Source organism: Citrus clementina, unplaced genomic scaffold (genome assembly GCF_000493195.1).
Source record: "Citrus clementina cultivar Clemenules unplaced genomic scaffold, Citrus_clementina_v1.0 scaffold_3, whole genome shotgun sequence".
Lineage (NCBI taxonomy): Eukaryota > Viridiplantae > Streptophyta > Magnoliopsida > Sapindales > Rutaceae > Citrus > Citrus x clementina.
In genome coordinates, this window is record NW_006262339.1 from 16,761,516 (window position 1) to 16,778,142 (window position 16,627).

A 16,627-nucleotide genomic window follows, 5' to 3' on the forward strand; every position below is an offset into this window, starting at 1 on the left:
AAAAGTGAAAAAAAAATGTAATTTTAGGTGGATTCCAGCCAAAAAATGAAGGAATTGTGTATTTTGAAAAAGGTGTAAAAAATGGGTGGACGGTGGATATTTTCCCAAAAAACTATTAATTGCATTTTCATCAGTTATGCACATAACAGTAGTGTTTATTGATTTCTTGTGCATAAGTCTAAAGTTTCATATGTCCACAAAAATACAATAATAGAATTAAGAAATGCATTGTTTTTTGAACATGTGTTTCCTTGTAATTTTAGAGTTGAATTAAGAGAACTACGATAATTTTATGAAACTACCATTGAAGACAATCAAAATAAAGGAAATGATGAAGCTCAAGAAGAAGAATAAGAAGTTATGGTCAGACGTAGCAAAAGAGCTAGAATAAAAAAGTCTTTTGGTCCAGACTTTCTGACGTTTTTGCTAGAAAATGAACCTCAAAGCTTTTAGGAAGCTATAACTTCACCTGAAGGCGCTTTGTAGAAAGAAGCCATTAACAGTGAAGTTGAATCCATTTTACCTGGGATGTAGTAGACCTCCCTCCAAGATGTAAACCTTTAGGGTATAAATGGATTTTGAAAAGGAAAATGAAAGCCGATGGATCAATCAATAAGTACAAGGCTAGGCTTAAAATTAAAGGTTATAGGCAGCGAGAAGGCCTTGATTATTGTGATACTTATTCTCCTATTATGAGAATATATTCCATTTGGATGATAATAGCGATTGCAGCTTTGCGCAATCTCGAAATATATCAAATGAATGTAAAGACAGCTTTATAAATGGAGATTTAGATGAAGAAATCTACATGGAGTCGCCTGAAAGTTTTATAGCTCCACGACAATAAAAGAAAGTTTGTAAATTGGCAAAGTCGTTATATGGCTTGAAACAAGCACCAAAACAATGACATGAAAATTTTGATTATACAATGATTACAAGTGGCTTTAAGATCAACAAATGTGACAAACGTGCTTATGTTAAAGAAAAAAAAATGAATATGTCATTTTATGTTTATATATTGATGACAAACTCATTGTTGGGAGTGATAATGACATGATTAAATCTACCAAGAATATATTGAAGTCTAAATTTGATATGAAAGACATGGGTCTTGCAAATGTCATTTTGGGGATTAAAATCTCACGGGCTTCTAATAGACTTATTTTAAGTCAAACTCATTATGTAGATAAAATTCTTAGAAAATTTAATAAAGATGATACTTCTGTGTCAAAAACTCCATTAAATACAAGTTTATATCTATCTAAAATAGAAGAAAAGGTATTTCTCCAATAGAATACACTAGAGTGATAGGCAACCTAATGTACTTGACAAACTATACTAGACCGAACTTAGCCTATACAATAAGTAAACTTAGCAGATATACGAGTAATCCATGAGCTGATCATTGAAAAGATATCGTAAGAGTACTCATCTATTTTCGATACACTCGTAACTATGGACTGCACTATACTAAGTATTCAGAAGTATTAAAAGGTTATAGTGATGCTAACTGGATATCAGATGCAAAAGATTCAAAATCCACTAGTGGCTATGTGTTTACACTAGCAGGTGTAGCTGCATCATAGAGGTCTTCTAAATAGACAATAATCGTCAGATCTATAATGGAATATGAATTCATTGCGTTAGATAAATGCGGTGAAGAAGCAGAATGGCTATGAAATTTTTTAGAGGGTATTCCAAAATGACCAAAGCCTGTGCTTACAATTTGTATTCATTGCAAAAGTCAATCAGCTATTGGTGGGGCATAAAGCAACATGTATAATGGTAAGTCTAGACACATACATCGTAGACATAATACTATTAGACAACTTATTTCTACTTGATTTATTTCTATTGACTATGTGAGGTCAAAGGATAACATCGTGGATCCACTAACCAAAGGATTAAATAGAGAGCTAGTAGAAAAATCATCGAGGGGAATAAGACTAAAACCCATAGAATGATAAGTCAATAACGAAGGAAAACCCAACCTAGTTGACTAGAGATCCTAAGATCTAGATTCAAATGGACAACCTAATTGTTAAAGACTAAAGTTGGATCACTGTGGGGGTCATCCTCTTGTGAAGGTTACCTCATTGACCATTCCTATAATGAAACAGTGATGCCCATAGGGCAAAGGTTGAGTTATGCTCTTAATGATTCTTATGCATTGAAAATCCGAGCAGAGTAATGTGGGTTACTCTTAATTAAAATATCACTTATGTAAGAGAGAAGTGGGGCCACTTCAAAGGGAATTAATAAGGGTTCAGTTCTTAGAAACTTGCAGCACCAGGTGGATGTTTAAGGCCAAAACAAACATAACCATGAGAACTCAACAGTGTTAAGAGAGATACCTATGTGTAGTATATCATCCTTTACATAAATGGCAGAACAATTCAAAGTCCCATCCACTGATCAACCAGTAAAATAAATATACTATCACAAAGGAATGTTCAAAGAATGAGACCTACCTATCCTATGCAAGGTTTCATTCTAGTGAACTCGATTATTAAGGTCAAAAGTGGTTTTGATGTGAAAATTTAGTGTTTTTCTATTTTATTGCCAATTTTCATTCATGTGGGGGATTTTTGAAAAAATAGCATATTAGTATGGAAGTTTGGGGCACATTTTGAGTGGGACCCACTTAGTGAAAGTGAAAAATCTTGAGAGGTATGCATTCTACTCTATAAACACTTCAAAATAGTATATTTTTATACTCAAAATGATGCTTGGATAAATGAGAAATTGACTCTCAAAGTACACCCTTGAAGTTGGAAATTTGAAAGGAAATAGAACTTATCCCATTAGAAAAAAAATAAGCAAAATGACTTGTGTTATTCATACATGAGCAAGAATTTTAAGGATAAAGGCTTTCTCCAAGCATGCATGTGGGGGGGGGGGGGGTGTAAATCCGAGCACGATTTGGTTGAACTCATGTGCACCTGCGCTTCCTGCGTACGCGCATGTTGGACCAAAATCACCCAGGTCCGCATGGCCATGTTTTTTTTATTTCCTTCTAAATTTTGCAGCAATTTTCACAATTAAAAATCAAAAGCAGTTTTGATTTGTGAATAAATTTTAAGTTGTTATAGAATTGAATATTTTGAATTCAATGGGCTGTTACATTGTGAATAAATATTGAGATGTTACAAAATTGAATTTTTTTTTAATTCAATGGGTTGTTGCAGAAGTAAATTGAATCAAATATTCAATTTTATTAACTAGTTACATAATCAAATATTCAATTTTTATTAAATAGTTACATACCCTCATGTATATAAAAGGCAGTCTTCCTCTTCTATTTTATACACAACAAACACACAGAGCACTTGAAAGAAAAAAAAATTCCTCTTCTAATGTTCTGTTTTGATCGAGATTTTGCACTGTTGTTGTTCGCCAGAATTATTTGTGTGTGCTTGACGAATAATTTGTTCCCGTTGTGTCTTAGGAAACAGATACCAACAAACCAAAAGCACATAGTAGGTGATAAATCTGTTTTAAGGAGACTGTTGTTTAACAGGCATCGGTTTTCTCTATACTTTCTGTTTTTCATTTTCTTTTCTATTGTTTATTTTGTTGCTACTCCATTGATTTACTGCAACCTATTTACTAACTTTCATTTTTTGTTTACTTATATGTATTTACGTTCTGTTACAATTAGATCAATATACTGTGAATTGTTGACTCGCTACGATTTTCTAATATTAAGTACCTTGTTAAGAGGTGTGATTATCTTTGGAGTTAGAGATTCAATTACATTTTTTAGTTGGCTAAAAGAAGGATAAACTCATGTTTCCTGTACGTTTGTTTATTTTATAAACTTGTAATTGGGGAGTTTCGAGACTTCGGTTATATTTATGTCTTTGGGAGAGATTGTTTAGTGTTAGATTTGGGGTGTTACAATTGTGGTATCAAAGCATAGGTTTAGGATTCTGTAGGCTTTGTTTGAGGTTGATTTTCTTAAGCACAATCAATTAGATCAATGATATTTTTCACCATAAGGTTATTGGAGAGAGTCGATCCTTAAGGCAGGGAGTAATATAGCTAGAAATTTGATTTAAACCCTTTTTGACCTTTTGGTGACTTATGACTACGTGCTAACTACTTTCATAGAGGATTCCTAGTATGAACATATCATGAATTACTTATTTTCTCTTGTTGAGAACCTTTAAATTTGGTTATCTATTTTCTCCACTTATTTATTACTTAGTGTGTTGGTACAACCTTTATTTATTACCTACTTTCCATCTATTTGTTTTTTTTTAATTTGTATCCTTATTCGTCATGGTTTAGTCAAAGATGTCACGTAGGGAAGGTGCTAGGAATGCCTCTAGCTCGAGAAATGCTTCCGTTGTCAATAACGACACTAACCCAACCTTACATGAGATGACCATTGAAAGTAATCTCATTAGCACGCAATAATTAGGTTGATGGAACAACAGAGTAGATTGATACAAGATATGGCTAGGGATAAGATTAGGCCACATGGGAATATGCTAGTTGAAAGGCAAGGTGGCCCCAGAGATCAAGGAGCTATAGTGAACTCAAAACAATTTAAGAAATTTGAACCACCTACCTTTCAGGAAACTATTGATCTTGTGATCACAGAGGTATGGCTAAAATAGATGGAGAAGATATTTGTGGCTATGGGTTGTAACGATGATTAGAGGGTGATTTTAGTCTCATTTGTCCTTCAGGGTGAGGCAGACCACTGGTGAGATGCCAAAGCCCGTCTTTTAAGGGTTGGGTTAAGAGAGCTATCACTTGGGAGTTGTTTCTGGAGGCTTTCCAAGAGAAGTATTTTCTTGAACAAGTTCGACATCAAATAGAGGCTAACTTTCTAAAATTAACTCAAGGAACAAAGTTTGTTGCTGAGTATGAGGAACAAATTACAACCCTTTCTCGATTAGCTCCTACTTTGGTCGCTAATGAGGGTAGTAAGTGTATGAAATTCCTATAGGGGTTACGTACAAACATCAAAGGGCGGTTGACCATCCTCAAGCTTAATAATTAAGCCAATTTGGTAGATCCTGCCATTCTTGTAGAAAGGGATGTAATTCAATCTCACGCTGCATGATCTAATTAACTTAATAACCAGTCGGGAAAATATGATGGAGTGGTAGCGAAGATGAACATAAAGACTTTAATGGTGGTTCTATTCAAAAGAATGTACCATTTTGCAATCGTTGTGGCAAGTACCATTATGGCACATGCTGTTTAAATATAGGAGCTTGTTTTGGCTGTGGACAGTTTGGGCATAAGGTTATAGATTGCCAAAGAAACACAGTGGTAACATAGATTCTGCCAAGAACCAAAGGAAAAAGCAATGTGTCTTTGCCATGATGGACCAAGATATTAAGAAATCAAATAATGAAGCCTCAGATGCATTACCTATTTTTCATAGAAAGCCTTGATTTTGGATTAATTGGTATTGTGCTTTTCCTCCATCCCTTCTAATTGGTTGTATCGTGGCTAGAGTTTTTTAGCATAATAGTTTTCTTGCATCTCTTGAATTTTTGTGGTGCATTAGTAGGATATGAGGTATGATTTTATAAGGCTATTTAGGATTAACTCAGGGCCAGATGGAGAGGGATTAAGATGATATTTTCTCAATTGCCCCCTGATTAGTGGTAATTTGAAAAGTACCACTTGAGACTGAATTGCTTATAAGTTGAACTAGAATTCACAACAAATTTTGAGGACAAATTTTTTTAAGGATGGGAGAATTTATAACGCCAAAAATTATGAAAATTATGCCTTATTAGAAATTACAAATGGCATTATTGCCCTTATTAATAAGGATTATTCATGGGGTAATTTTGGAAAAAAACTTACTTTTTCCAAATTTAATAGGGTTTCTTAAAACTTCCTATAAATTTATATTTTTCCCTCTTCTATAACCCTTAGTCTACAATGTTTTCTTCTATTTTCTCTGCTGCTCATTGGTCTCTTACTCATACCCCTAGGATTTAAACCCTTGCTTAGGAGAGAATCATAACAATTAGTAAGTTTAACTCTCCCTATTCTCCACAAGTTTTCCTATCACTCTATTTAGGTTTTAATTGGCGTGATTTTAAATTGTTACAAACCATTACACATGATTTAGGATGCGTTTAAGTTGTGTTTAGGGTTTTCATTTATTGTTGAATCTTGTTAATCAATCCTTGATACAATAAACACACTAGACAATTCTGAACAACATGAATATCTTGAAACTAAACATATATTTTATAAATGATTCTTAAGAAGAACCTTATCTTTCTGAAAACTAGACATGCAGGGCTTATTGAATAAATTTTGTTTCATCAAATTTGACTTTGTTTTCAATTTTATATGTATTTTCAAAACAAACACTGCTGCATTGTAAAATTGCTACTTCGGCAAAATGGCAAACTTCACAAAATTATTTGTAGTACCAAACGAATTCGTAAAATTTTGAAACTTTATATAGTGATTGATATATGTGTCTAGTATTCGCATTTTAATTTCATAATTTTCTGACTAGTTTATGATTTTATAAAAATCTCGGAACCCCTTCTATTCAGTTAAGGCACTGTGAAATAGTTTTGAATTTGTAAAGAAACAAATAGTTTTGAAAATGTTTTTGGTATCAGATCTTCTTGAAAAGTTTACATGAAATACCCATGGATGTCCAGAATAGTAATGTAGAATAGTATGTCATTCTAGTTTTTAGATTAAGAGTTAAAATTTTGAGAATTAGACTTGTACGGGTATGAATTAGAAAATCAGGTTCTTAGATATAAGTTCTTAATAATTATATCTTGTATTTGTTTAAGATACCAAAGGTGTTTGAGGCTCTTAAAGGTTTAGAGGTATGTTAGATCAATTTTTTTATCGAGGTAAGTACGTTCATTCCTAATGTACTGGATATATATAATTATTTAAATATTATTATAAGCGCTTTTATACTACTTAAAAGATTAATTGATTTTCATAAAAAATTAATTTATGTAAATATTTTCAAGTCATGAAAAATTATGTTATTTTTTATTTTTTTAACAAAATATTATAAATGCTTTAAAAATTGTAATTTATTTTGTCATGTGATTACCTTTTATGGTTTTGTCTATAAAATATTTTGCAAGCCTAAATTATTGTTATGGACATTTATGAATATGATATGATTGTTTTGTGCCCATGTACGATTTAAATTATTTATGATTGTATGGGGGCCATCTCTTGAAACTATATAGGGGCCATCTCTCAAGGGCCAGAGTGCCGCGAAGTGCTACATACAGTGCAAAGTGCTACGTACAACTCATTAAATATGAATAACTAATTTGAATGTTTTGGCTCATTGTCAGTAGTTATTCTGATTCTGATTCTGATCATATTATGCGATATATATGTTCTGGACTAGTAATGGATTTCTGTTCTGAGTGTTCATACGATATTCTGATTTTGTTTCTAACCGTGTCACTAAGAGTATGGGTGACGCTAAGTGACATGAGTTAACCTTTTGTTTTCTGTGTATGTGTTAAACGATTTGCTTTCATAATTAACTATACTTTTGATATTCTGAATTACTATGAATTTATGTCATTTTATTATAATATGTCGTTTTATGACATTTATGAATTGTAATATATGTTTTAATAAAAGGAAGACTTGCAATATTTTTTGTATCGATGAGCCTAGTGTGTTGGGAATGGTTTTACTTACCGAGTTAACGGTTCACTCCTCGTCATTACTTTTTGCAGATTAAGTATCTTGTTGAGAGGTGTGCTTATCTTTGGAGCTAGAGATTCACTTACTTTTTCTAGTTGAATAAGACAAGGATAAACTCATGTTTCCTTTACGTTTGTTTATTTTATAAACTTGTAATTGGGGAGTTTCGAGACTTCTCTTATATTTATGATTGTAGGAGAAATTATTTAGTGATAGATTTGGGGTGTAACACGTTTAGAGGAACGGGTCTTTCCTACAAATGAAGGCAACGACTCTGGTTCTGGGCCCTCGAACGTGCCTGGCCATGGTTAGTCACACATCCTCTACTGCCTTGATGCAGTTCAGACAGTGAAGCTGAGACTTCACTGGGATGTAAATTTGATTTTATGAATTGTGACCATGTTAAAGTACGTTAAATATTGCTTGGCAAGGAATGTCAATAGTATTTGACATATTGTTACTGGGATTTAAAGCTCAGATTTAACATCTTTGGTATATTCTATAGCTGAAGAGCAGATTTAGTCTCCCAGAGTTTTTATGGGATCGTAATTGTGAATGTAGACATAGCAAGTCCAGAAATTTTCGTTTCCAAAGTAATTCAATTTTTCAGTACCATCCAACCCGCTAAACGCTAAATACCTATCAGGGGATTCAGGGCAATAGATTATGCAAATAATCATCACATGCCTTTCCAATTTGTGTACGTGTTTCTGTCTATTAGTGAATATTAGTATGAGGAGTTGTGATGTAATGAAATTAACATTAACAAAGCCTGTTAGATCGGTTGGTTAGAGAGCGTAGTTTATTTGTAGAAAAAATATTGGTCATCGGCCAAATTGAAAACTTTTCTAAACTTTCAATGGACCTTTTTCTCGATTTCTTACCAAAATACTCGAAACAGTCTGGACTGTAAAAGGCATTCCACAAGCACAAGCTTAAAAACTTGACACCCAATCATAAAAATATACCAATAAGATTCCACCCATGAAAACAATTTGGTTGATAGAAATTTTTGGTCTATGGAATATTACTAACTTATTTTATTAATACAGTAAAAAAATGATAAAAAAAAAAGGTAAGCAAAAAGAGTTATGGAAAAACTACAAAAATATATAAAACAAAATTCAAGTTCTTACAATAAGGAGTTACAGTTTGTGCAGATCTAACAAGGCGTAAGCAACTCTGTTGTGCATCACATTTACACTAGAGCATGTGTACTATTTTCCAATGACGCACTTCTGTGCACATACCAGGAAAATAGAGGTCGCCAATGCCAGATGCACAGATCACATCAAGATTTCCTTCCCAATGATGTCTATTGATCCTGGAATCCCTAGCAAATCTTGCCGGAATAAAAAAATTTAAGACTTCTCAGTAACCACTGGAAGTTGCATTATCATTCTGAATTGCCTAAGAACTAAACTAGATCCTCACCGGAAGATATTGTAGTGATGCAGCAAAAACAGATGAAGACCAGAAAGTTATCTACTTCTGATCTTGCAAATGAATGAATGATCAAATTGTTAACTGGCTTTGGACTTCTGAATCACGATATAAGTGCCATTTTTTGTATCTTTGATGCCCAGGAAGAACAGGTCTACATCGAGGGGCAGTAGTGCAATTTAAACAGCAACAACCACGTAAATTCTTCAAACAATCTGCACAGCATCTGAAACAGAGACATATTGACCCAATCAGCTTAAATTGTCCTTCCTAGTCTAAGAAAAATACCATGCACAAGAAATACAATGTCCACGTCAAATAACAATCATTACATTAAGGGAAGTTGTCAACCAAAGGGATGACAGAAAATTGAAAAGGCATCAATTGAACTCTGAGGGACTACTTCAGTTTAATTTTGAAAGATAATAAATTTTCTACCTCGTAGCTGTCATTCAACATTTGGACTTTATTTTACTTCTTGGAAACAAAATGGGTTTCAAAATCAATAAAAATGTCAAACACACACACACACACATATATATATAGATATAGATATAGATATAGATATAGATATAGATACATACATACATATTTTTTCACATTAGGTGTTTTCCTGCCTGAGCAAGCATTGAGATGCTTCACAAAATTTTGTGTAAGTACCAATAACAGCTCCTTTTAAACTATGGCGATGTGATGAATTACTAGTATAGATGTTAGACTCCATTCGCAACCCATACATATCCCTTTTTTGAAATTCCGTATTTCTCATGATTGAAATTAAAGGAAAAAAAATACATAAGATACTTTGTAAGGCATAATTAGAGGTTTCTTTTCAGGATACAAGGATGACAACAGCCCTATGATTTTCATTTGATACACAAACATGCAATTCTCACAATCAGAATCATGAGAGAAGGTGTAAATCTGACAGCCTAATGTCTACCATGAAAAGACAGTTTGGAGGGGAGAGATAGAAGTGAACTTACAGAAAGAGAAGGTTGCAGTCAAGATTTGCACAGTTGCGATGTCGTAGTTCACGAACTTGTGAACTACATATGTAGCATGTGGCAAATGGATTTTCAGGAACCTTTCCAATCATCCTTGCTTCACTTACAGCATCAGGCTTGTAAGCCGAAGGTGGGAGAGAAAGGCGGGAATCAAACACAAACAAATTCCCAACCCATTCTACAGGACCTTCATTCTCAAGATAATGAGAAACACCCCCCTTCAAGGTGTACAAATTATGGAAACCACGTTGTCTGCCAAATAAAAATTGAACCCTTCATAATTACGCAAAGAATTAAAGATGCAGTGCTCTACTTAGCCAAAGAAGACGGCATAAACAGACAACTCGAAGTGCTGGATAAAGCCAAAATTAAAAAGTAAATGTACTTCTGATTACTTTTTCTGATTATTTTTACTAGTAGTCCTCAAGCCCAGGGGAGGTACATGCAATCTTCCAATGTACGATACTACCCCATACAACAAAACAGATTCCTATCATCTGCAAATAAATGGGAAGTTCAATATCGAACGCAGATAAATTTACCAACATAATGGTGTCATAGCTCATGCTTTATTTTTTGTGTGTTCATTTTTTTATGCAAATAAAATCTACCAACATAATAACCTGTCATAAGCCAGCAGACAGTTGTTTAGCACATCAAGTTTGACTGCTTCTGATTAAGTATATTGACTACTAAGTTGCTAGACACTACATAGAATAATAATTTCAGTTTGTGCTTGGACAGCTTTGTTTTAGCATGGATAGCATTCTTTTTGTATAATTTCAAATGTTTTCGAAGGCTAAATCTAGTTTTTCTGGACAGCTTGTTCACTTTTGCAAATCTCCCATACAATCAATGCAAGTTCAGATTGTTGTCAAAAAAGTTTGTTGGTAACTGACTCTTATAAATAGATTGATGCTAAAAAGGAATCAACCTAGTTTAAAGTAGATTCAGATTGATCTACTAAGTTTAAAATCAATCTAAAAATATAATTGGAAGAAGGCAAATGTAGGAAATACTGAGCTACCTCAGGATTGTAGAATATACATCACAACGGATGCCTCCAGTACAATACATCAAGATGTCTGTTTTCTCTTTATCAAGATCTGCTAAAGGATCCGAAGCAAAAGCCTGAGCAAAGAGATTGTATTGACTAAGCAAAGAATTCATAACCATCATGGGGAAATCACAGAAAAGTTTCTGATATGTGTGAATTGCTTAATAGGATGTCCTCCATGAAGACTGCAATTTGTAGTAAATGCAGTCTTCGGGTCATGCTTGTGTATACATTAAATATGTTCATACTAATGTATGAAAAGCTGTTCAAACTAAAAGTTCAGAATTTTAATAAAAAGGCTTAGATTGACCATACCTCTCTCTGGGATAGCCCAAAAGAAGTGCTCCTAAAGCAGTCCACATCAGGTCGTCTAGCACCATGAAAATGACCAATATCCCATTCATACCCTAATTACAAGTGACTACATCATTTTCAATCTTTGATAGCAGAAATTATGCATACAGCATACTGCGACTTCTATGGTAGAGCAGCTATCTGCCTATCAAGGAATCTGAAAACCTAATAATCCTGAAATCCCTAAGAGTGGTGATTGGGCAAATCAGTCACCTAGACTAGACGCGCTGCACTCAGTGGCTATACTCATCTCCACTAATATTGGTTGAAACTGGAGAGCCAATCCAGAAGAGGCCCTCGGCTGCAATAGCTGATAGTGTGAATAAGGGTAGGTCAGTGCAGATGCACCAAAAACCCATAGTAATATCATGTTTTGTAGCGTTACTACTTTCATAGTAAATCCGTAACTCTGTAACTAGAGTTTTGCTCTTCTTTTTTTTTCAATAGGAAACTGAAAATTGTATTAAAGATGAAGAATCAATACAAGGAGTGGACAGCTGTCCACTAAGAAAGCAAAATAATTAAAGCTTTTCTTTAATTATAATTAATACTCTAAAAGTATTTTTATGTCAGAGCATGTAACTTAAAACAGGCAGGCTCTGTAGAAGAAAGAATTCTTTAAGGTCATGGATTAGTACCAGCTGGTTCAGTTGGTAAAATCTCTTGGGTGATACAAGAAATCTGGGGTTCAAATCCCAGCCACATGGGTAGAGAGCAAACTGAATTACTGGTCATGATCTGCTTTAATAATAATAATAATAATAATTATTATTATTATTATAAGGTTATAAGATGATATGAAAGATCAAGAGTTAACTGGGGATTGACTTGTGGTGCTGAAATGAATAAGGCAGGTAATGCATACATTATCCAATTATGCTAGTGTTTACCAATTTTCAAGTCCTATTCAATGAACTTTGAGATAAATTGCCAACTCTAACAATAAAATAAACGCCAAATACAACATATTAGAAGCAAGGAAGTACCATTTCTCACATCCAATAGAATAAAGTCCCTATTAAGATCAGAATTTGATGCTTTATCAATGTCCTTTCCTGCTTCCAATTTGTTTCTCCATTCAGAAGGTGCTAGCGGTATTGCACGCATTGATGGGTCAAGCAAAGGAAGATGTGAAATGCCTCCCTCCAACTAGAAAAGAAATTTTTTTATCAATAGTAGCAAAAACACAAACATATTGATATGGATGCAAACCTGCACCTACATGTTCACGTGAGCATTTGCATGCATATACAGATTGCTTACGGGTTAGAAACAACCAGCAAGAATATGTTCATATTAGGAGGTAATTTTTGTAGGGAAGTCTTTGGGGTTAGAAAACATCAATTTCATATGTTCTTAGTTTCTGTTTCAGTCTCCACCATCGGATAATGGGGAATATAAACAAATATGTGTGTGTGTGTGTGTGTGTGTGTACATACATACATACAAAAACACGATTAAGATATTCATGTAAGAAAGGAACTTCAAAGTACTAAAGTGAAAATAATGATTCAAAAAATACACTGTGGGATCATTATGGGGAAAATGAAAATGAATATAATTCTAAAGACTGAAGATTCTACAGCAATATGGTAATAAATCAAGAAAAAAGGGGTAGCAGCACTATATTAATGGTCGCTAGAGGAGATATGGAGAATAAACAGAATTATATTAAAAAGTAGAAACATGATGATTAATTATAGCTTGCCTGCACTAGTGAAGGTTTATACCGCAGCTTCAGTTTTGGAAAGGCATGCCTATTTAAAGCTGGAGATATCTGAACCAATAAATCAGAAAAATTTTCATCTTCTCTTAGCCATTCAAAATAGGCAAGAGCATCTCTTGATGGCCCACTGTACTGCACAAAGATGAAGCAAATCAGAATGGAATTTTAAGGCAGATGTTGATCAAACGTAATCAATTAGTACTCATCGGAACTTTCCTCTAAATTAACATCCTAACATGGTGATTTAACATCATAGACACAAGAAAGAATGTCATGAGTTGCTTGTGTTTTCAAACAGTCCGTCAATCTCTTATGTTAGAAGAAATAGTGAAGAGGAAAGAAGAGAAGAGAACATTGATGAAGCCCACTACGACATTTAGACAATTAATCCTTTGATGAAACACCATCAATCCCACAAGCTTGTGCTTAGAAGCACTAAACCAACAATATTATTTAAAGTTTTAAAATACTCCCTTACATTTTAAGTCTGGAATTAGTCAACAGGCTTGTCACATGCATCAAACAAAGCAAATAACACAATTTGCTAAAATTTGGTTACTAGGATGGATGGACCTTTTAGATTCGAAAATAAGACCCTCAGTCAAATAGGCTCCAATACCACATTGAAACACCGTAAATCCCAAAAGGTAAACTAATAAGTAATTTCCTAAAGATAGCATTGAAATATAAAAAACGCATTAAGGTTAAAGTTATCTACATTCCAGTTCTAAAGGGTACTGCACTGAAAAAATCTTTAAGACACGTTGGTCACATTAAAACTTTAGTTGTCTGCTTCATCCAAAATGTGCATGTCAAAATCCGTTCATAAGGTACATAAATGTAAACCAAACCCCTCCTCAATCTGGTGTGAGCAGGATTACTAGCTCTAGAGATCTGACCCATTAACCAATTAGTACCCACAACTTGTCAGAAAACTGGGTATCTTTCAAAAGTTCTTTAAAATGATAATAAGACAGAAACAAAAAGTCAGCATTACTAGTCTAACCATCAAATAAACATGGAGAACTATGGTCAGTCTACAGTATCAGACAAACAAAGTAGAAAATCACCAGATGTATGACAGATCCAATTTAGAGAAAGGAATAAGGTACCTGTGCATTAATCCCTTGTTCATTCACATATATACGACCATGTAGGTTGAGACCCTGGTAGTAGATGGACAAAGTTAAGTTTTCACATAAGTGAACAGCTATGGAAAACATTAATATACTTCAGTTACCAAAATGTGTCAGTCAGACATACTAGAAAGTGTTGAATAGATGCATCATCAATCACGTTAGAATTAGAAACAAGTAATTTTCAGTAAAAAAAGATGAAGACATTTTTCTCCTTTTTAAAGAAACTCAAAAATGTATTAATCAAGTAGGTCCAAACAGATAGTGGACCAGCTGTCCACTAAGAAAATAAAAACTAGGACTATTTGTGCCATACAAAAGTATACCCAGTCACCTCTATACAATGCTAAAATCACCTATAATTCCCTATATCAACACCCCATCCCAATCTAGATGAATGAAGAAATAGGATGAATCTTGAAACTCTTTAGAAACTAAAGCCACAAGTGAAGCAAGAACATGAACTCTATCCCATAGTTCTTCAACATTATCTGCACTTTTCCCCTAAAGAAATACAAACATTTCTTTCCTCCCATGTTACCCAAAATAGAACTGCCACTGCTCATTTCCAAAGAGTTTTAACCATTTTTTCTCCACCAAAAGCAAAGGATTACTCTGTAAGAAGAGAATCACGAGATCCCGGAACGACCCACAAGAATCAAGATATTAGCTTCTTTGCACAACTTATACCAAAACTTTGAAGCCACAAAACAGTGAAGGAAAGATGATTTGAAATTTCCACACTTTTCTTGCAAATCACACACCAAGCAGAGAATTAGGAAACTTTCTTTGAATCACTTCTCCAGCATTTAATTTTCCTTCTGCCAAGGACCACAAGAAGAATTGAATTTTAGGGGGATGCTTGCCTTCCAAATCATTTTTAAGGGTAAAATCTGTCCGGCAGAATCATCACTGCACAACTTCTCAAAAGATGACTTGCAAATATACCGTCCTGAGGCTTCCAGCTTCCATATCCTTTTGTTTTCCTCCAATTCATCAATATTGATATTTTTCGATACTCAACATAGGCATTGCAAGATCTCCAACTTCTCTATCATTCAAATTTCTTTTAAAATTAAACTTCCAATTCCAATTCATAGAGGGTGTAGAGAAAGCCAAAATCAAGATATTACTAGAAAGGTATAACCTGTACAAGTGGGGGAATTTCTCACACAACAAAACATCAACCCCTCCATTTATTCTCCCCAAAACAAATAGCCTTCCCATTTCCCACTTCTAAGGCAGTAAAACTAAGAAAAGCAGGGTACTCTTTAGATATAATTTTCCAGGGGCTTGTATTGGACCCATTACTAACCATGTTTGCATCCCATCCATTTGGAAATAAATAAGATGAGACCCTCATAAATCAAATGAAAATTATGACATCTCCAATCCCCTATACCTGCAATGTACCCCACTCAAACCCCATACCCTCCAAAGGGTCAGACCCAAAGAGGCCTCCCACGAGTTCCTATAAGCCAGCACTAGATGTGGCACCGTAGTTTCCTTTCTCGGTTCCTCACAACCTGCTGCTAGAAACTAAGCTTCTTCACTTCATATAGGAAGGAAGAAGAGTCTCAATTCTCAAAGCAATATTTTATTTCCTTGCTTATTTTTCTCTAATAAGCTAAAGAAAAAAATTTTAAAAAAATAGGTTAAAGCAGCAACTTGCTTGCAACAATTATTAAATAAGCTTTAAAAATGGATTTAAAAAAAAAAAAAAAAAAAAAAAAAAAGCTAACCTCAACGAAGGCGAGGTGTTTGGCAACTTCTTCTTGAGGTTGTTTAATGGAAACAAATTTATAAAAATTAACCACCACGAAGTCGCCAGTATCATCGTCATCAAAATGTTTAGCCTCGCGGCGTCTCCTGTTCTTGCTTTCTGGTTGAGTCTGTGTGAGTGTAAGTGAAGTTGAGCTTGAGCTTGAGCAGCAACAGATTTTGAATTGAATTTGCCTGTCATTTTTTGTACTCTTCTGCTTCAAGAAGGGCTTTGTATTTGTATTTGCAATGCAGAGTCTTGTTCCAAATGAGACAATTGCTGGTGATAATGTGCCTATCGAAACTCCACAATAGCCTCCCATCTTCTTTCTCACTCACAGCTTCTAATTTCGTTTCGTCTGCTCAGCATATATATTGCTCGCCCCTTTTGATAAAATTATGTTCCACGAGAAATGAAACGATCCGTTTTAAGTTTCGTGATTAAATATTCTCA

The 16,627-nt window shown here is 34.2% G+C and overlaps 1 protein-coding gene across 2 annotated transcripts; it reads right to left on the reverse strand.

Moving 5' to 3' along the window:
* Nucleotides 1–8,827: 8,827 nt before the first annotated feature.
* On the reverse strand, nucleotides 8,828–16,627 carry LOC18045898 (rhodanese-like domain-containing protein 8, chloroplastic). Of its 2 annotated transcripts, XR_002906281.1 has the most exons (9): nucleotides 16,155–16,627; nucleotides 14,389–14,442; nucleotides 13,259–13,408; nucleotides 12,537–12,699; nucleotides 11,512–11,603; nucleotides 11,167–11,270; nucleotides 10,119–10,391; nucleotides 9,124–9,358; nucleotides 8,828–9,031 (listed from the first exon to the last, which is right to left on the reverse strand). XR_002906281.1 is itself a non-coding variant. In XM_024187114.1 (8 exons), exons 1-8 carry the CDS (start codon nucleotides 16,494–16,496, stop codon nucleotides 9,205–9,207), a joined length of 1,332 nt encoding a protein of 443 aa, XP_024042882.1. In that variant the 5' UTR covers nucleotides 16,497–16,627; the 3' UTR covers nucleotides 8,828–9,204. The 2 variants fall into 2 exon arrangements, 1 of the variants encoding a protein (XP_024042882.1); XM_024187114.1 differs by having other exon boundaries at nucleotides 8,828–9,358.